Source organism: Botryllus schlosseri, unplaced genomic scaffold (assembly GCF_051294905.1).
Source record: "Botryllus schlosseri isolate E-star unplaced genomic scaffold, Bs_hap1 Bs17a, whole genome shotgun sequence".
Classification (NCBI taxonomy): Eukaryota; Metazoa; Chordata; class Ascidiacea; order Stolidobranchia; family Styelidae; genus Botryllus; species Botryllus schlosseri.
In genome coordinates, this window is record NW_027648626.1 from 1,101,224 (window position 1) to 1,122,030 (window position 20,807).

General features: G+C 41.4%; 1 protein-coding gene and 1 long non-coding RNA gene across 2 annotated transcripts in view; both read right to left on the reverse strand.

Annotated features, from left to right (window-relative positions):
• Nucleotides 1-20,807, reverse strand: part of LOC145459648 (uncharacterized) — a 333,482-nt gene that overhangs the window by 213,339 nt on the left and 99,336 nt on the right. The gene's annotated exons all lie outside the window — the stretch shown is intronic.
• LOC145459632 (vascular endothelial growth factor receptor 1-like) lies at nt 1,522-13,268 on the reverse strand. Its single transcript, XM_080338207.1, has 10 exons — nt 13,160-13,268; nt 12,291-12,522; nt 11,545-11,670; nt 9,082-9,232; nt 6,465-6,658; nt 5,432-5,572; nt 3,285-3,390; nt 2,574-2,729; nt 2,151-2,232; nt 1,522-2,080 (listed from the first exon to the last, which is right to left on the reverse strand). The coding sequence occupies exons 1-10, from the start codon at nt 13,239-13,241 to the stop codon at nt 1,965-1,967; spliced, it is 1,386 nt and encodes a 461-aa protein (XP_080194333.1). The 5' UTR covers nt 13,242-13,268; the 3' UTR covers nt 1,522-1,964.

Below are 20,807 nucleotides of genomic sequence, written 5' to 3' on the forward strand. Positions count from 1 at the left end.
TGTATTCTTTACTTTCATTCAGTGTGCATGCCTCCTTTTTACTACGCCTAGGCCAAGGTGGGTGTCCGATTCCATTGACAAATCCAAGTCGCTTCGACATCTTCCTGTCTATTCATTGTATCGCATTTTTTGTGGTGTATTGAACTGATAAAATTGCTAATAAACCAATGATAATAATACTTTTCATTCAGTGTGCATGCATGCCTTTTCTTTACTTCGCCTAGGCCCTAGGCTAAGGTGGGTGGCTGATCTTAAATACTACTCCAAGTTGTTTCGACACCTTCTAATCTTTTCATTGTATCGCAGTTTTGTGGTGTTTTGAAATTATGAAAATATTAATAAAACTGATTGATTGATTGAACAAATTCAAATGAAAAATGATCTTAGCCGATACAGAAAAATGTTTTCGGGAAAACGGCGTACTTCTGTACAAAATCGGGTACGAAGGACTTGGACACAGAAACGTCAGGATTCTCATACTGCTAAGCATGCGTCCGTATGGCGAATGCGTGCGTTAGGCTATACGTAACATGGCCGTTCAGATTAGGGAAATGAGAGTGCATGCCATACACCACAGTAATCGACACAGCATGTTGCTAATTACTTCAAACCATATGTTGACTCAAACTCAATCACGAAGGCGCATAGTTTTCTAGGTAAAATAAGCCTGCCTAAGCCCTAGTAAAATATTCACAAATTCAGGCCTGTACTCTGTACAACATATAATATAATTCAACGAATATCTCACCAGACGAAGAGTGGAAAACAATAGCAAAGAAATGAGTTGTAACGACAGAATAGAAATAAATAAAACTGCGTAACCAGAATGATATGGACGCTCATTATAACTGTATTGATAGAAGCTGAAATTTTCATACTAGGCAAAAACCCGCATGTGGGCATCTTGAAAATTTGGACGTTGTCTCGAATATCCACGTGTCAATCCAGAATGCGAAGGACGCTTAATCATTGCTGTATACATAGAAATTGAAATCTTCATACTAAACTAAATCCTGCATGTTGACATCGTGAAAATAACAACATCGTCTCTGGTAGATACACGTTTCAATCACCCATGACATGTACGCCTAATCATCACTGTATTGATAGCTTCAACCATATAGGACAGTGGTTCCCAACGTGGGCGATATCGCCCCCCATGGGGCGATTTGGCGATCTAGGGGGGCGAAAATGACGAAGGGGGCGACAGGGGGGCGAAAATGGACAAAGGGGGCGACGGGGGGCGAAAATAGCGAAGGGGGCGATAGGGGGGCGATGACGCGTAAAGCGGCTGACCTTTTTTTTTTTTTTAGTCATCCACCTAGCAATGCGGAGCGAAAAAACGTTATTTTCAGCTCTGAGCGGAGAAAGATGACCTTTTTTTTTTTTTTTTAGTCAACCCGCCGGTGATTACAGTCTGTATGCCCAATTATCGGTGCACAAAATTTGGGGGGCGATGATCGGTGTTGACCTTGAAAAGGGGGCCATGGGTCGAAAAAAGGTTGGGAACCACTGATATAGGACACTATGCTTCAACTATTCATACTAGACAATAATACCCATGACTTCGTGGATAGATAAATGTTTCAATTTTCGATATAAATCGTAAGAATTGCTGTGATTTCGACAGTGTCTTTGAGTATCTTCCTCTTTTCCTAGCTCCAACGTCATGACTCTCTGTTACGTCATATCCCACAGGACGATAATCATCACGCAATGGCAGACAGGTGCCAGTTCAGAGTTCATTGGACGTCATTATAGTGATATGAGCGTGGCATAGTCTCTCAGATTCAATCATGTGCGGTTAGACCTTTTGACTTGAGTACAGTCGGCTTTCATACTGCCACGTAGAGCGCAGGTCAATCGACGTTTATTCAATTCTGACGCTTACGCTTGTGAATATCGAGCTCGAGCTCTCCATTCATTACATTAGTCTACTGCAACGCCCTATACGTTTCATGCAGTCACAGAGCGTTATAAGATGGCGGTGTTTCGTTGGCGGATCCGTTGATTCCAACGTCTATCGACGGTCGCTGTGACGAGGAGTCATAATCCAACTCGTTTATCTCAAAGTCGCCGCCTGTAAGAGTAAGAAATCGGTCAATGTCTGATGTTTTTAAACCATTCTAGTTTTTGTGTTGATTTCTCACCTGAGATAACGCAGGGTATGTTGTGTAGGTTCTCGTCGCTCTCGACAATCAAAAGTGCGGTTTCTGAAGAAGCTCCAGCGCCCTGAATAAAGAGAAAATTCGAATAACTTATGCTGCAAATGAAGGGAGACATAAGGCTAGGAAATTTGCCGGTCATAGACCATGGCCTTACTTCTTGTAAATTTATGTTGATTACGTAAGAATATATCAATAGAGGTGGTTAGTAACGAAGTACTTTTGTCTATTTTGAGTGCTTAAGTGGTTATCTTTTGATACTGAGTTTGAGGCTTTTATGGGCGATATAACCCATGTATAGCTGACTACTTCGTACACCTCTGCATATCAGTAACCGCCATACATTCGCGACACACAAAATTCCAAATCTGACTTTTCTTAAGGTTCGCAGCCCATGATAAGCATTACCTCTGATTCCGGCGCCTCAACTTGCGTCGCAAAAACTGTCGGCGTCTCGCCAGAAGCGTCAGGAAATGTTTCCTCCGGTTTTTTGCCAGGTGTTATCTTACGATCCATCAAAGCTTCCGTCTTTTGTTGGAAGATTCGCAGCATGTCCAGGTAGTCCTGAACAAAAGTAGAGTTACAAGTGAACCTCAAATTACCAGATCGTAAATTCTGCCAAAAGCTAGCCACAAACGAGTGTAATGGCTCAAAGTTTGAATAGCCTCAATATTGGGGTTACCATATGTCATATTTTAAGAGGATTTGTCCTCTTTTTTCAATAAATTGAAGGTGTCCTCGGAGGAGGCATGTCCTCTTTCTTGGGAATTTCTCCTCTTTTTGTAGAAGAATTGTTGAAATGGGATCGAAAACTGCACTCCGACGCCGCTAACGCCAGATTTGACAAGATAATCAACAAAAAATGCGGCGCGACGGGTATTTTGGGAGTAGAGATGGGAAAGATGCGCTTCCGTTTTAGTCAAGACCGCTGAAATGGGGTAAAAGTGAGTAATTCAGGAGTAGAGTCGGACTGATGACCTTTTTTTAGTCAAAACAGTACAATTGGTCGAAAAATTTTCACAATCACCAGTTTTCTTTTCCGGTACTAGAGCTTTCGGAATTTTAAAAAAGTGTCGTCTTTTTGGATCTTAAAATATGGTAACCCTACTCAATACTTACGCTGCTGCATTCCCCTTGTAGAATATCGCTGAATTCTTCAGCTAGCTTCGTAAAGGAAGGCCTCTCGTCTGGATTTTCGGACCAACAGACCAGCATCGAATCGTAGCTAAAAGAGAGAGGTAAATTGAAAAATTCGTTGTATTGATTTATTTTATATGAATACGGGTCCAAGTACAGTTAAAATCGCTAACCGAGTAGAAGTGTAAATCTCCGTAAATTTCTACGATTTCCAAGTGACGAAATAACCATTTCAAGAGGTAGTTGAAAATAACAGTCTTGCAGTTACTTAAGTGAGTATATTTCAAGAAGTATGATTTGGTGTAGGAGTCACGTACTATCAGCAGTTAATCGTAGGTGACTCAGTGTTGTGAGGACTCGAGTCATGACTTGACTCTAGTCAGACTCGAGTCACTTTTTCGCATGACTTGACTTGACTCGAGTCACTTTGCTAAAATGACTTGACTTGACTTGGCCTATCAGAAATGTGAATTGACTCATGACTCGGAGCAAAATTCACGAGTCAATTTCAAGTCATCATGCAATCAGTGTCAATAAAAATCACTGTATCTTGTATATGCTCGGATTGTTCGCGCAACGCTGGTGTAATCCGCGAGAGCGACCAATCATTTAATGATCGTGCGTTTCACCGAGCCTCCATTGTTCTCTCACAAATATATTGATCGCAAACGAAGTGATCGAAGCTTACAGCCTACGTTGTCGTAAACTATAGTACAGTAAAGTAATTTAATAGCAAAATGTATAATTCTGTTCTGTGTACTTAACTTAACAAAATCTATTGTTCTATTGAAATTGAATTCGAAAATAGTTTATATAGTTTTCAACCATTGGCGCAGGCCCGAATTGTATCATATCAATTTGCAAAAGGGTGATGTATTGCATCTTATCAATTCGTTTCTCTATTCTCTATTTTGGCTAGTAACTATAAACTGAGGCTGTGCGATTGCTTACGTAGTTTATTGGTTTTACTTATATGTGAGCGATACAGCGCCTTACTTGCGTGTATATTCAACTCTACATTCCGTCATCTGTTCAAAATCAATGACCACTCAATCTGTATTTAGGACAGCTAGCAAAATACAATGACGTAATCACGCCTCATACCTCGAAAAGTCAATTTGACTTGAATTGTGACTTGACTCGCGACTTGACTTGACTTGAATCGACTTGACTCGAGTCACCTCCAAAAATCGAGTGACTTGACTTGACTCGAGTCACCTTCGAAAATCGACTGACTTGACTTGACTCGAGTCAAAATGTGCAATGACTCGAGATGACTCGTGACTCGAAGGTAGTGACTTGATCCCAACACTGAGGTAACTACATACGAAATTTAAGATACCTTTTGGCGACTAACACAAAATGGCTAATCAGTAATGACACTACAGTTAAAACATTCGAAAGTATATACAGCTGCTGTGACACAGGTTATATTTGACGCTTTTTATGACAATTTCACTCATGAGGCTGATGTAAACTTATTGCAAAGCTAATTTCTGCTTTTCAAGATACAAAGTGTCAAATGGAAGCTATTTCACCTAAAAGTGGAGCAGAAGTGAAAGTAGTCTAACTGAGTAACCACGTAAAGTAAAAGTAGCCCAGGTCGACTGAATCTTCTACAGAGACTGATGTATCTTACATAACATTGAAATGCTGATACTGATACTACCATGAGTAATGTCTCATGATGGTGCCTTCCCGGCGACGCGAGTCCTAGTTTCCCTATCATCAGGGTAGACTATGGTGACATTGTTCCAGTTACATATATTGCTTTGTGACCACTTGAGGTTTTATTCTTCAGAACAAATTATTCCAGATCAGAAAATATTTACTCAAGGGTCCAAAATCTCGTTTTTTTGAAATTATTCCAGGGTTTCACGTCGTAGCTCAACGTAACTTCAGGTATATTAGAAGACATAACTACCGCATGTGCACTTAAAATATGAAGGCGATTTCTTCATCCTACTAGCGGTGAGGTCGATTGTTACATTTTCCCCGTGTTACATTTGTTCCCGGTCTCTCCCATATTATATGCAAAAGTATAGTAATGATTGTTTTTCATATATCCTCTGTTATCAAACCGGGTTCGGTTTTGACCGTTATGCCAACGGTGATAAAATGTCACTCACACTCTATCCGGAGAGTTGGCCGGTTTTTGCATTCTCACTCCGCGCTTGAGCTCGTTGAGAAATTCTTCGTTGATGACGCTCCCCGGATACGGGGAAGTCCCGAGCGAGAAGATTTCCCGGAGCAGCACGCCGTACGACCACCTGAATACGTGAAATATAAATGTAGCTGAACTGTTTTTTTCCTTCAAATTTGATTATAATTATAATTACTGAATTCGAAAAAACTTGCACATTCAATTAAAACCGATAATAGAAAGAAATACAGCAAAAATCAAGTACACCTCAGCCTCATATGAAATCAGCGTCCCTTCTCTCAAGCATGAGAACGGCGAACGCCTGCACAGTGCACAGTGTACACCAAGCTTGGTTCGTTGTGCACTATGCTGTTCTCCTGTAGCATTTCAAGAAAACTAGAAATTATATTAGAATTAAAATAAGAGCATACAAATATTTCGTATATTAGACTAGAATTAGATTTCCGGCATTTCGAGCTAATCAGTCTAATTATACAATTAGAATTATCTCTGATTCGTTTATAATTCATAACGAAGGATTTATACGATTGAATAGTATGTATATTCATATTAAAATAAACCCGAATATTTTCGGCTGACACTCATCAGGGGTTATCGTCAGCGACTAGTAGAGAATTGGAAAGAACATTGTATATCAACAATCGTATCGCAAAATATGACGTCACCAGCATGACATTTCAAACGAGAGAGCGTTCGATGTATTATTTTCAGGTGGTACACGAACTCCTGTTGTTGACGTAGTTTGGGTTGGTGTATTTTGATAAAAGTCGACTACAAGGCACACAAATGGAAGTGATATACAATGTTCTTTCCAATTCTCTACTAGTTGCTGACGATTACCCCTGACGAGTGACAGCCGAAAATATTCGGGTTCATATCAATATGAATATACTATTCAATTGTATATTGAAGTTCTGTACCTCCAAGAAGCTCTTCAAACGAAGGTAAAATCACATACCCGCCAAATCATATTTTAATAAACAACAGGACCAACTTACACGTCGCTCTTTGTGCTGTAGACTTTGTCGAAAATAGACTCCAGCGCCATCCACTTCAACGGTAGTCTCGCCTCTCCGTTTCTGACGTAATCGGGGTCTCTGCACACGTCTCTCGCTAAGCCGAAATCGCAAATCTTCACGACTTGATTATCCGCGATCAAAATATTTCTGGCAGCCACGTCTCGGTGAATACACTGAAAACAAACACGACATGCGTTATGTCACTTATCATTCGAGCGATTTTTTTTGACTACGTCAAAAAAGTCAAAATTGTGTCAAAATTGTAGCTTTAGGTCAAAAAATGTCAAAATTGTTTACAAAGTCAAAATTTTTTAGCAACTTGCATTTCGTTTATATAGTAGATGTTTGCGCTGCGGTGGAGTTATCATTTGACATCTTTTAGCCTACTTTATAGGCCCACCCTTGTAGACGGGCCATTGTGAATCATAAACGGTCTGAAGCTGAAGCAAAAGTGAGAAATGGAGAATTGTCAATTTTCAAGAATTTTTTTTTTCATGCCAAGCTACTGCGTAAGGACGGACAATTTCAACCAGAAATGAAGAAAAGCACTACAATTCTAACATTATGTGCGAAAACACCTAATTTACATACATGAGGGCAAAATTTTGTCAAAATCAAGTTTTTTAAAGTCAAAAAATGTCAAAATCTTGGGTTTCTAGAACAAAAACGTCCGTTTTAGGTGAAAAAAAACCTACTGATTACAGATAAATATGGGATGAATGGGACGATAGTTAACGGTAGGCTCATGTCCTTGAATCGCCCTAAACTCAAACAATTTGTAACCATTTCCTTGTCGCATTCATTATTATGATTCGCAAATTCCTTCTTCGAAACGGTATACGAATTCACTATTCTTCGCCACGGAAATATGAATCAGAAGCGCATATAATTGTCGGAACATGCGCGCAATACACCCAGTAGCGTATGAGTACTGAGTAGGCTACCACAGCGCTGCATTTCTCCACACAATTGACTTCAGCGTAATTGTCGATGCAAATGCGATTAGGCCAAGTCTTTGTGCGCGTGAAGTCATACGGGGCCGACAGTCGCGATTCGTCATAAAATTCCACAACACACCGAACGATATCAATGTATGACGCTGCGGTTGCCGCCAATAGGGCATCAATTACTTGTAGGAGAACGACATGGCGCCTAGGCAGTCCGAAAGTGATACGCTTGGGAAACGATGCCGTCTCCGCGTTATATTACACACTGCAGGCCCGCTTGAATTATACTGGCAATGTAAATTGCATCTAATTTCCTGCATCCATGCCAACAATTCTTAATCACAACTCATAACCAGACTTGGACAACTATGCAATATACCGGTAATCTAGCCCTAAGCTAATTTTGGAAATTTTTTATGTTGTAACAAAGATTCTTATCAAATTTCTGGTTTTCCTGGAAATGCTACAGGAGAACTTTAATGTGTGAAACGTGCTAAGCTTGTTGTACAGACATTTGCCATTCCCTTGCTCATGTTCCCTTGCTCTGCGTTGATATGAACTGAACTCGATTTTTGCAGTATTTCTTGCTAATTCGGGATTTAATTCTATTTTCAAGATTTTGCGAATTCATCTTTTTTTTTCATCAAATTTGGAAAAAATGTGTTGGAATAATTGTAATTTGAATCTAACTCAGAAAAGTTTAAACTTTTGCATGACAACCTTCGTTCCTGTTCGAGTATACTATGCATGGAGGGAGATACACAATATATTTATACCAGGTGTCGCCAGCTCAAAACGGGTAGCGAGCGGGCTACTTTTCAATTTCATAGGGCCGCGGGCCGCTGGAATGCAATATCGAGACGAAATAGGCCACGCACTTGAGCAACCACGTTTTCAAAACTTTACGTCGTGGTATCTAATATGAACGATGGGCATAGTTACCGCAATTTTTTTTTTTTAAATATTTTGTTAAAGAAGCACAAATGAAAGAAATATCATGACGAATCTGACGAATATTGAATTATTATCAAAATCATTTCACGATACCTGACTGACCATGCTTTTCAATGACTAAAGAATCGATATCGCGCTAGCGATACACGTTACTCGCTGACAGACTGTCTCCCCGTAAAGCTTTATCTTGTGGGAAAGCAATAAAGACATTTTCTAAGCGTCTCGGTCTTGGGAGTGTCTGGGTAATTGCACGCCAAGGCACTATCTCTTTTTGTATCAGCAGATTCTCCGTCGATCGTATGATGTTGCCATCACCGAAGCTGTTTCAGCTAGTGAGGAATAATGGTGTTGGGCACAAGCGAATAGCTTATATTTTGTAACAGCAGCAATAATTTGAGAAATGAAATCAATTTCAGCATTTTAAAATGGTTCATTTTAGCGTTCTTCCGAAATCTCATATCAGTTCGCCGGCCGCAAATATGACCTGGCGGGCCGCGTGTTGGTGACCCCTGAGTTATACAATTGAACAATATATTCATATTGAAATAAACTCGAATGTTATCGCTTGGCACCAAGGTATATTTCAGTGTGAATATATTATTCAATTGCATATTGAATTTCTCTACCTCTCTACAATAGAGTTCGTAAAAGGTGTGTTTTGCATATGCACTACGTACGTGCCATCGTGTTCGTACCTTTTTAGATGCCAGGAATTCCAATCCTCGAGCCACTTGATAGCTGTACGATAGCAAATCCGATTCGGTCAGAGTAATCTTGGCTTCCTGGTCTTCCTCAAACTCTTTTCGGTTTGCGTTCTTTACACTTTCCTTACTCGTGACGCTGCAGCTGTAAAGAATGATGTTGCGTTAAATATAGCCTCCGTGATCTCATGGATACGGTGTGTATTGTCAATAGCTATCGCGATAAATGCCGGTGGACGACTTGTGTTACTATATCTGCTTATGGAAAGGGTTTGAAGTAGCCTATATACGTCCTGAAGTAGATGCAGGAACATACATCGTTTCAATTTGAGCCAGACGGATTTTTATTAATCGATTCGATACCAGACTATGAAAGAAATATCGGTATCGGCTATTTGAGGTAGAATAACATAGTATGGAGCATATAGCACAGGGGTGGGCAAACTACGGCCCGCGGGCCGCATGCGGCCCGCCACACCGTTCTGTGCGGCCCGCGAGAGTCTAAAGAACCTTATTAAATATATTAATAAAATGCGTACCAAATATTGAATTAATGCAGGCTCTTGAATTAACTTTTTCTTAGCATATTTCACCATGATAATTCTTAGGCAGTGGTTCTCAAACTGAAGGCGCACCCCACTTGGGGGCGTGAAAGCATCTGAAAGGGGGCCCGAAACTGAGCTCAACTGAAAAAAATTTTCGCGCTCCGCGCGATTTACAACCCATTCGTCATTCTTTTCTAGTATTTAGTCTGAATTTCATATTTAAAAATCTCTCATCCACAGTCGTAACCTTCCATGCCATCAAACTATCAGCCCACGCAGTTTGAAAGGTTTCATCCGCTAAACATCGCAGCAATCCTAAACGAGATTGACATAATTCGGATCACGAGTGTGATTTCAGATCGGCAACTCGAGTTTGAATTATTTTAGTTATGTGCATAGAAAAAACGATTCGCGCGTGTCTTAGGTAAATTCGTTCTCTGTATGCGTAGAATTAGGCTATTTATATTTTATCTACACATAGTAGAAGCGTGTTTGAAGCTAACATGGTTATGATGCTGTCAGATCGCTGCTCAGAGATTTAAATTTCAGTCCTGTTCTAAGAATCGGGACAACCGACTTTCATCGCTATAGTTTCGACAAATTGGTTATTGAGGCCGACCAGCCTATGAAATCTCGCCACTGTTTTTGACGCGTGTACGATATCATCAAAGCAATGTGTGGATTGTTGCAAATAAGCATATATATTATCTCCATGTCCTCACTATATAATCAAATACCAATATTGCGTTTTGGTTTATAGTCCCAATTTTATCTAGTGCGGCCCGCGAATGGATTCAGATGTTGAATGCGGCCCGCGAGCTCAAAAGTTTGCCCACCCCTGATATAGCATATAGTAGCAGGGCTTCAGAGAACTATAATCTGCCACTGCTAGCCTAAGAATATTGATATAAGTATATAGGTAGAACGGTAAGTATTCTAGGCCTAGTTCAGCTTAAAAACTGTAAACTTTTAAGTAGAAATTGTAGTCTAAAAGCCTATCCACTTCAGTATCAGTGCAAATAGGTAAAATCTGCTTGGGTACTGACCACCTCTGCTAACGGGTGTCCATTAGGGTTGTTAAAAAAAAACTTTTTTTCCAAATCTCACTCGCCTAATGACTAAATCGTCAGGTTGTCCAAGAAAACGATGCACACCAAATTTGACTCAATTCCACCCAGTCAAGGCCATGCAATCTTGAATTGAAATTTTTAAATTATTATTAAAAATAAAAAAATAAAAATTCTCAAATTTTTCTGTCAACCCCATGAAATTGTTGAGCTGTCTTCAAAGACGATGCAAAACAAATTTGAGTCAATTCCGACTAGTAGAAGCGGAACTATTTGAGTTTATCGTTGATAATCCCCTGATCAAGGATAATCCGAGAATTATCAACGAAAAACTCAAATAGTTCCGCTTCTACTAGTCGGAATTGACTCAAATTTGTTTTGCATCGTCTTTGAAGACAGCTCAACAATTTCATGGGGTTGACAGAAAAATTTGAGAATTTTTATTCTTAATAATAATTTAAAAATTTCAATTCAAGATTGCACGGCCTTGACTGGTTGGAATTGAGTCAAATTTGGTGTGCATCGTTTTCTTGGACAACCTGACGATTTAGTCATTAGGCGAGTGAGATTTGGAAAAAAAAGTTTTTTTGAACAACCCTAGTGTCCATGCGACCTTTCTAAGTTACTTCATGCCCAAACATAGTGATGACTGCAGTACTGTTAAAACATATGCTCTGAACTCTTTGAAATATGAGTTAAGCTATATGGATGCCGTATTTGTGTAATATCGACTTGAATATATCGGCGAAGGTGCTAGTTATCCGTTGTATCGACACTGTCTCAAAATCTGATATCGTGGTATAGTTTGAAGTATGTATGTTCTGGTGTGGAGCTTTATATTATACCTGTAAGAAAGTCGCGCTCTTGTCCTGCAAACGTCGTCTTCGTCCCTCGACACGCTGTGCGATGCGCTGCTAAGACTCGATGTGGCGCTTCTCCGTTTGCCTACGTTATTCCATTTCGGCTGACTCCTGATATAAATGAAATACACGACGTGTAATAGTATAACTGAGCAGTGATAATTCAGTAGTGGTGGTTTGTCGTGAAACGAAGTCGCCAATGCTGTCAGCTTAAGTATACTGAAGCTTTAACGTGGATAAGTGATTGACTGACAAAAATATTTTACATCATGTAATCCATTTTGTATAGTTGCATCAAGACGCTGTATATAATTCGCGGCGAATAGGAGAAAACTCTGAATATCCTATTGTTATTTGCAAAATTAATCAAATAGCCTGCGTTAGTTGATGGAGGTAATTAGCTTGTATGGCGCTTAAGAATTTGTTGTTGTAAGCACGATACCATGATTTTATGAATTCATATGAAGAGAGAGAGAGAGAGAATTTTTTTTGTCAATAACACACATAACAAAAATGCAATTTGATTACATGGGACACAAAGTTAAGCCAGGTATATAGACATGAGGCTCGATAGAGTCATTTGGGCCGCGCAACCCATGCCAGGATCATCTTACTGCAGAAATTGTTACACTCAAAGCATTATATTAACTAACAAAACAAATACTCCTATCCAGGGCTATGTGTGTTTATATTCAAGTATAGTACCATTGTGAAATAGTTGTACTACGAACCTATTTTCCTCACAGCCATCCACAAACGCACTCTCTCCAGAAACAGAGGCGGCATCGATTGGGTCAGCTTCGTCGGCTGTAGATCTCGTAGGACGCCTCTCCTTGAAGTCATCAAATTCTTTGCTCACTATTCGCGTTCTTCTGGTCCGACTTACGTAATTGGCGCGGTAGCGTTTCAGATAATTGGACAGGTTGCCGAAGCGGCAATATTCCACCACCATCATCAATGGTCCTGCAGAAAGGAGAATTCGTTACCGTTAAGCAGAATACCGGAAGTTATACGTGATCCACGTACATATAACCAATGGGCATACTACACTTGAGGGTTGGGTTAGTCTTAAATTTGGAGTTATAGGGTTGGGGTTAGGGTAAGGGTAATTTTGGCGTTATAAAGCTCATGCTAAAGTGACGCATACTCAAATTTCAGGCCGCCGTAATAACTGATATCTGTTCATTATAAATTTAAGAGTAAACTTTACAGTAAAACAGGCAATAAATACTCTCCGATGTACAGAGCTTGAGTATGCAATTAAATAATGTATTCATGTTGAAACAAACCCGAATATTTTATGCTGACACTCCTTAAAGGTAAAACTCAACAACTAGAAGAGAATTAAAAGGAACATTGCATATTAAAAATAACATTAAAATACAATGTTCTCTTCAATTCTCAACTATAGTTGCTGACAATTGCCCTTGACGAGTGTCAGCCGAAAGTATTCGGGTTGATTTCATTATTCAATTTTATCGCAGCAGGTAATTTCAAAACGAAATTCCAACGTGCGTACATTTTCTTTCGCGCACACAACACTACCGAAAATACACAGCGCACTTTCATATACGATCAAATCAAAACAACTCATATATACCTTCCGGTGTCGTGCAAGCGCCGTACAGGTTCACAATATTCAGATGTGGTCCCATGTGAATCAAAATTTTCAGTTCCGACATTAAAGCCTGGAATTCGCTGTTCCTGCATCCAGCCGAAAACGAATATACAGATCAAATCAAGTATCACACAGTCAGTATAACTTTCGGGAAGGTTCGTCCACTCATTGATGTAAGGCACATGCCTTGATGCGTTGGTGTTGGTAATTTAGGTAACTGTTACGTTGTCTTATATTGCACCCGTGGTCGTGGGCTGTTGTTGGTAATTTACATCGGACCGATATTCTTTATTTTTGATATAGCATCTGACAACTGGCCGTATCTGGCCCCGCTAACGCGAAACAGTTTGCGAGGTGGAGCCTGGATAACGGTTCAACACTTTCACGCTTTATCGCATCACAACGCGTTTGCCAACACATCAAAATATTGCTAGAAGCCACTGAGTGATCGCCCGAACAGACGTACGGGTGCCTCGGAACCTATTTCTGTCACCAGCTCGTTCAATCGCGCTTTGATATGTATGGGAACATGCATCGAAATCTCTCATTTTTGTTGCCGAGACTTCGAGTACGAACGAGCAGGTGCTTTTGTGGCAACCATCCAATATTATGGAATTGATTGCTTGTACAGGCCCAGTCGTATCTGATTGATGGAATCAAGGGATGTGTTGAATGGTAATGCGGCGTTGAAACGAGTGTGGTGAATTATTGTGTCCGATTGTCTCTCCCTTTACATGTAGCTCAGTGGTTCTTAACCTTTCCCCCAGCGCCCCCCAGGGGGCGCTGGCGATTTTGAAGGGGGCGGAAACGCTCAGGAGGCGTTATGGGGGGCGCTGGGCTCAGGGGGCGGTATGGGGGGGCGCTGGAGAAAAATGGCTTCGCAGTAGATGATGTGGGGATAGGACAAATCCTTAATGAGTATTCAGAGCAAATGAACACCGAAAACTTCGTTAGATATAGCCTTCAAAATACATATAGGTTTAATTGTCCATGGGCACCTAATTGATTGACACCGAATGTTCCTGTCTTGGCAATCTGAACCCCAGAAGACAAATTCCATCTGGCAGCGAAAAGTTATATGTCGGTCAAGAAATACCAATCTGAAATCTTGTGCATCTTTTAGTTTAGTACGATTGGGCGACAGGGCTATTCCTGTTGGGCGATATGATATCCCCGTGGAGCGATTCTATATTTTTTGATATTGCAGACAGGGGGTCACGAAATAACATGCAACGAAGTCATACCAACTGGTTCGCCCGCCCGAATATGTTCAATTATTAGTAACGGGCCCTACAGTTTCCAAGAAACCTCACTATGTTCGCTTTAAGTTTTGATGAGTCTGCGCACACTCATCAACTCACTGCGCTGAGCCTTGTACAACAATGCGTAACGACTAAAAAAGGTAATAACTCCGGATTTGTTGTGCGCAACGTAGATTTTCTGTGCGCAGAGACCGTGTCAGCACTGCGCACGTGCGCAGCTTAGAGGGAACATTGCACCTCACTCAGCTCTACCGGCAAATGTATTCACGTCAGCATAGGGAGGATAAAATTGATCTCAATTTACATGCAATTCCCTATGATATTGGCCAATTCAATCATTAATTAGTGAAATTTTTCGCACTTCGCGCGACTAGCTGCCTCCGCAAATGGACACCTAATGTAGATACCTAATAGGCTATTAGCAAATAGCGGACAGCCTAATGGCGGTCTGGGAGTGAACTCCCCCGGAAGTTTGGTTTATCACCCGATGGGGCCCAGGACCAACGTTTTTGGTTTGGGGGGGGGTTGACGAAGTGCTGTTACGGCCCTGGTAACGAATAATTGTACCTGCGGGCACACCCAAATATGTTTAATTAGTAATTACGTGCCCTTTATTTTCCTATACAACAGCTTACTCAGTGCTACTGGTAAATCTGATTACGTGGGCTGAGAGGATAAAAAGATTATAGCGACTTATATATGTAATTACCACCTATTCATTCATGTATTATAGACAATTCTGGTACCTAGGGCGACCAGGTCACACAAACTTTGCTGACCATTAAAATCACGATATGGGGTTCGTGGGGGCGAAGCCCTCAGAAGTTCGGTTTATCACGCTATGGGTGCGCAAGGCAATCGTTGTTATGGGGAGTTGACGAAGTGCTGTTACGGCCCTCCCTCTTACACATTGTCTTTATTACATTCCTTACAATATGATGTTTGGGGGGGGGGGCGCTGGAGCACGATAATTTTTGAAAGGGGGCGCTGGAAGATAAAAGGTTAAGAACCACTGATGTAGCTGAACCAACTTGATTACTTGTGTTCTCTCCTATATAGCCTACTCGCCTACTGTGTCCTAATTTGTTCTTCTTTTATACCGTAGTACAATCGTACAGTGGTTCTCAAACTGGGGGCGTGAAAGCGTCTGAAGGGGACGCGAAGCTGCGGTCATATGAAAAAATGTTCGTGCTCCGCGCGATTTACCTCTAATTAAAGTTATTCCTCTGTCTATAGTCCGCATTTCATGAGAATTCTCTCATCAACAGTCATAACCTGCCACGCCACCAACTGTCCGTTGGGATTGCCAGCATTCTGGTTGTATTTTGCGATAAGGGGGGGGGGGGCGCGCGATTTTTTTCACTATCATAAAGGGGGTGTGTCAAAAAAGTTTGAGAACCGCTGCCTTAGTAACTTAGTTGTTGGCGTAGTTGCGTTGCGTATGGTGGTGCTCATTTCATAATATAAGCCTTATATACTGAATGTAATAAAGGCCATCAGCACAATGACAATGAGTATCACTACGAACAGTTAGGTTTCTTAAATTCTTAAACCGCATAAAGGGGATTATCAATCCGAGCTATTGATTGATATTTATTGCAGTGTCTAGAACCGAGATAGCGTATTTGTTAGGGATGGTGTGAACCTCTGAAAGGTTCAGGTTCGTGTGAACGTGAACCTTTTTGAAAGGTTCTGTGTGAACACGAACGTGAACCTCATGACGTCACATGACGTCATATTGCTAATTTAAACCCCATATTTCGATTAGGTGATTGCCTATATTAATCTACTGTACACGATACCGAGCGACGACTCGGGGCCACATTATAGCTCAGTACTTGAGCACATATTGACGTTTGAAACGTCGCCAAATGTATCAACTGGGGCAATCAAATGATATAATAATCCCATAAAATCAGTATCTTGCGTCGCTTTGCCAACAATTTCGACCTGACCGGACAATGTATTCGGCGTCTGAGTATTGCCAGATGGATATTGAGCAGAGTGTAAAACGGGTTTCTATACTTGCTACCGATTAACAAGTTATATAGCAGTATAGCCAACACCCCAGTCGGTGAATCTAATGGGGAAGGAATCAAGAAGCGTATTCGTTTCTGCAAGAAGTTAGTATTCAAGTATTTGGTATCGATTCTAATCGTGCTGTTTCGTTGAAGTGCGTCTCAGCTACCCTGCATTATAACATTTCTTTCTGCGTTGAAAATAAGACACGTGATCTCTTTACCCAATTCTGTTCAGGCCCGCAGCAAAAGTACAAGATGGGACTTTCAATATCGATTCCAATACTTGGATTCATAGTCCTGACAACAGTGTTCGCCCTTATCATGAAAGACAGAAGAATTCGGCAGGTTTGATACACTTATTGTATATAAAGAGCTTCTCAGAGGTACAGAACCACAATATGCAATTATTCATATTGAAATAAACCCGAATATATTTTCGGCTGACACTCGTCAGGAGTAATCGTCAGCAACTAGTGGACTAGTTTGCAATCCACCTGATCACATAAATACCCATCGCTTATACACTGTACAGATAGAGCAACAAATGAAAATCCATATGGATTATCTGGCGCCTATACTGGAAGGTGAGGAAGGAGATGCTGACAGCGAAGAGGCTTACGATCCTAAAATATGGGAGATACCGAGAGACCGTCTCAAGCTAGGGAAGACGATCGGAAGGGGAGCGTTTGGCCGGGTCGTACAAGCAACCGGTTATGACATAGACCAGATATCCACTTGCAAGACTGTAGCTGTGAAAATGCTGAAAGGTATGACAATATTATATCATGAGTTTCTTAGAGGTACAGCTCGTATAGTACTGCGAGGATTTTCAATCTTAAAATACGCGCTTCACCATTGTGTTCGACGCATGGAAACAAATACTAGGGATGGTGTGAACGCGAGGTTCACGTTCGTGTTCTGTGTGTGAACCTCTGAAAATTTGAGGTTCGCGTTCACAACAGAACCTTGGTAGGTTCTGCACTGTGAACCTTTTTCATATATTGCAATTTTCACTTTATTATAACATCTTTGGTTCAAGTTTATTGACTTTCAACTGCGGGCCACTCTATGCATGGGGCTGGCAGCATAAACATTCCAACACGAAACGAGCATGCCCTTGACAATCTCAAAAATTTACTTGTATTGTTACAAAAGTTTGCTCAAAATATCCAGCCTTCCATTTGTGCATATTTAGTGTCTCTGTGCTGTGAGCTTGACCCGCAATCACATGACATCAAGAGCGAAATACACTGTATTTTGTCAGCAAATGATCCTTATTCAACCAATCAATGAGATTGATATCGTCTTCTGATGTAAAAATCTAGCAGGCGTACGGGGTCAATCTTGACTACATATGTATACTGTATCATAAAAACCAAATTCGTGCGACTGGGGTGTTGGCTATACTGCTATATAACTTGTTAATCGGTAGCAAGTATAGAAACCCGTTTTACACTCTGCTCAATATCCATCTGGCAATACTCAGACGCCGAATACATTGTCCGGTCAGGTCGAAATTGTTGGCAAAGCGACGCAAGATACTGATTTTATGGGATTATTATATCATTTGATTGCCCCAGTTGATACATTTGGCGACGTTTCAAACGTCAATATGTGCTCAAGTACTGAGCTATAATGTGGCCCCGAGTCGTCGCTCGGTATCGTGTACAGTAGATTAATATAGGCAATCACCTAATCGAAATATGGGGTTTAAATTAGCAATATGACGTCATGTGACGTCATGAGGTTCACGTTCGTGTTCACACAGAACCTTTCAAAAAGGTTCACGTTCACACGAACCTGAACCTTTCAGAGGTTCACACCATCCCTAACAAATACGCTATCTCGGTTCTAGACACTGCAATAAATATCAATCAATAGCTCGGATTGATAATCCCCTTTATGCGGTTTAAGAATTTAAGAAACCTAACTGTTCGTAGTGATACTCATTGTCATTGTGCTGATGGCCTTTATTACATTCAGTATATAAGGCTTATATTATGAAATGAGCACCACCATACGCAACGCAACTACGCCAACAACTAAGTTACTAAGGCAGCGGTTCTCAAACTTTTTTGACACACCCCCTTTATGATAGTGAAAAAAATCGCGCGCCCCCCCCCCCCTTATCGCAAAATACAACCAGAATGCTGGCAATCCCAACGGACAGTTGGTGGCGTGGCAGGTTATGACTGTTGATGAGAGAATTCTCATGAAATGCGGACTATAGACAGAGGAATAACTTAGAGGTAAATCGCGCGGAGCACGAACATTTTTTCATATGACCGCAGCTTCGCGTCCCCTTCAGACGCTTTCACGCCCCCAGTTTGAGAACCACTGTACGATTGTACTACGGTATCAAAGAAGAACAAATTAGGACACAGTAGGCGAGTAGGCTATATAGGAGAGAACACAAGTAATCAAGTTGGTTCAGCTACATCAGTGGTTCTTAACCTTTTATCTTCCAGCGCCCCCTTTCAAAAATTATCGTGCTCCAGCGCCCCCCCCCCAAACATCATATTGTAAGGAATGTAATAAAGACAATGTGTAAGAGGGAGGGCCGTAACAGCACTTCGTCAACTCCCCATAACAACGATTGCCTTGCGCACCCATAGCGTGATAAACCGAACTTCTGAGGGCTTCGCCCCCACGAACCCCATATCGTGATTTTAATGGTCAGCAAAGTTTGTGTGACCTGGTCGCCCTAGGTACCAGAATTGTCTATAATACATGAATGAATAGGTGGTAATTACATATATAAGTCGCTATAATCTTTTTATCCTCTCAGCCCACGTAATCAGATTTACCAGTAGCACTGAGTAAGCTGTTGTATAGGAAAATAAAGGGCACGTAATTACTAATTAAACATATTTGGGTGTGCCCGCAGGTACAATTATTCGTTACCAGGGCCGTAACAGCACTTCGTCAACCCCCCCCCCCAAACCAAAAACGTTGGTCCTGGGCCCCATCGGGTGATAAACCAAACTTCCGGGGGAGTTCACTCCCAGACCGCCATTAGGCTGTCCGCTATTTGCTAATAGCCTATTAGGTATCTACATTAGGTGTCCATTTGCGGAGGCAGCTAGTCGCGCGAAGTGCGAAAAATTTCACTAATTAATGATTGAATTGGCCAATATCATAGGGAATTGCATGTAAATTGAGATCAATTTTATCCTCCCTATGCTGACGTGAATACATTTGCCGGTAGAGCTGAGTGAGGTGCAATGTTCCCTCTAAGCTGCGCACGTGCGCAGTGCTGACACGGTCTCTGCGCACAGAAAATCTACGTTGCGCACAACAAATCCGGAGTTATTACCTTTTTTAGTCGTTACGCATTGTTGTACAAGGCTCAGCGCAGTGAGTTGATGAGTGTGCGCAGACTCATCAAAACTTAAAGCGAACATAGTGAGGTTTCTTGGAAACTGTAGGGCCCGTTACTAATAATTGAACATATTCGGGCGGGCGAACCAGTTGGTATGACTTCGTTGCATGTTATTTCGTGACCCCCTGTCTGCAATATCAAAAAATATAGAATCGCTCCACGGGGATATCATATCGCCCAACAGGAATAGCCCTGTCGCCCAATCGTACTAAACTAAAAGATGCACAAGATTTCAGATTGGTATTTCTTCACCGACATATAACTTTTCGCTGCCAGATGGAATTTATCTTCTGGGGTTCAGATTGCCAAGACAGGAACATTCGGTGTCAATCAATTAGGTGCCCATGGACAATTAAACCTATATGTATTTTGAAGGCTATATCTAACGAAGTTTTCGGTGTTCATTTGCTCTGAATACTCATTAAGGATTTGTCCTATCCCCACATCATCTACTGCGAAGCCATTTTTCTCCAGCGCCCCCCCATACCGCCCCCTGAGCCCAGCGCCCCCCATAACGCCTCCTGAGCGTTTCCGCCCCCTTCAAAATCGCCAGCGCCCCCTGGGGGGCGCTGGGGGAAAGGTTAAGAACCACTGAGCTACATGTAAAGGGAGAGACAATCGGACACAATAATTCACCACACTCGTTTCAACGCCGCATTACCATTCAACACATCCCTTGATTCCATCAATCAGATACGACTGGGCCTGTACAAGCAATCAATTCCATAATATTGGATGGTTGCCACAAAAGCACCTGCTCGTTCGTACTCGAAGTCTCGGCAACAAAAATGAGAGATTTCGATGCATGTTCCCATACATATCAAAGCGCGATTGAACGAGCTGGTGACAGAAATAGGTTCCGAGGCACCCGTACGTCTGTTCGGGCGATCACTCAGTGGCTTCTAGCAATATTTTGATGTGTTGGCAAACGCGTTGTGATGCGATAAAGCGTGAAAGTGTTGAAC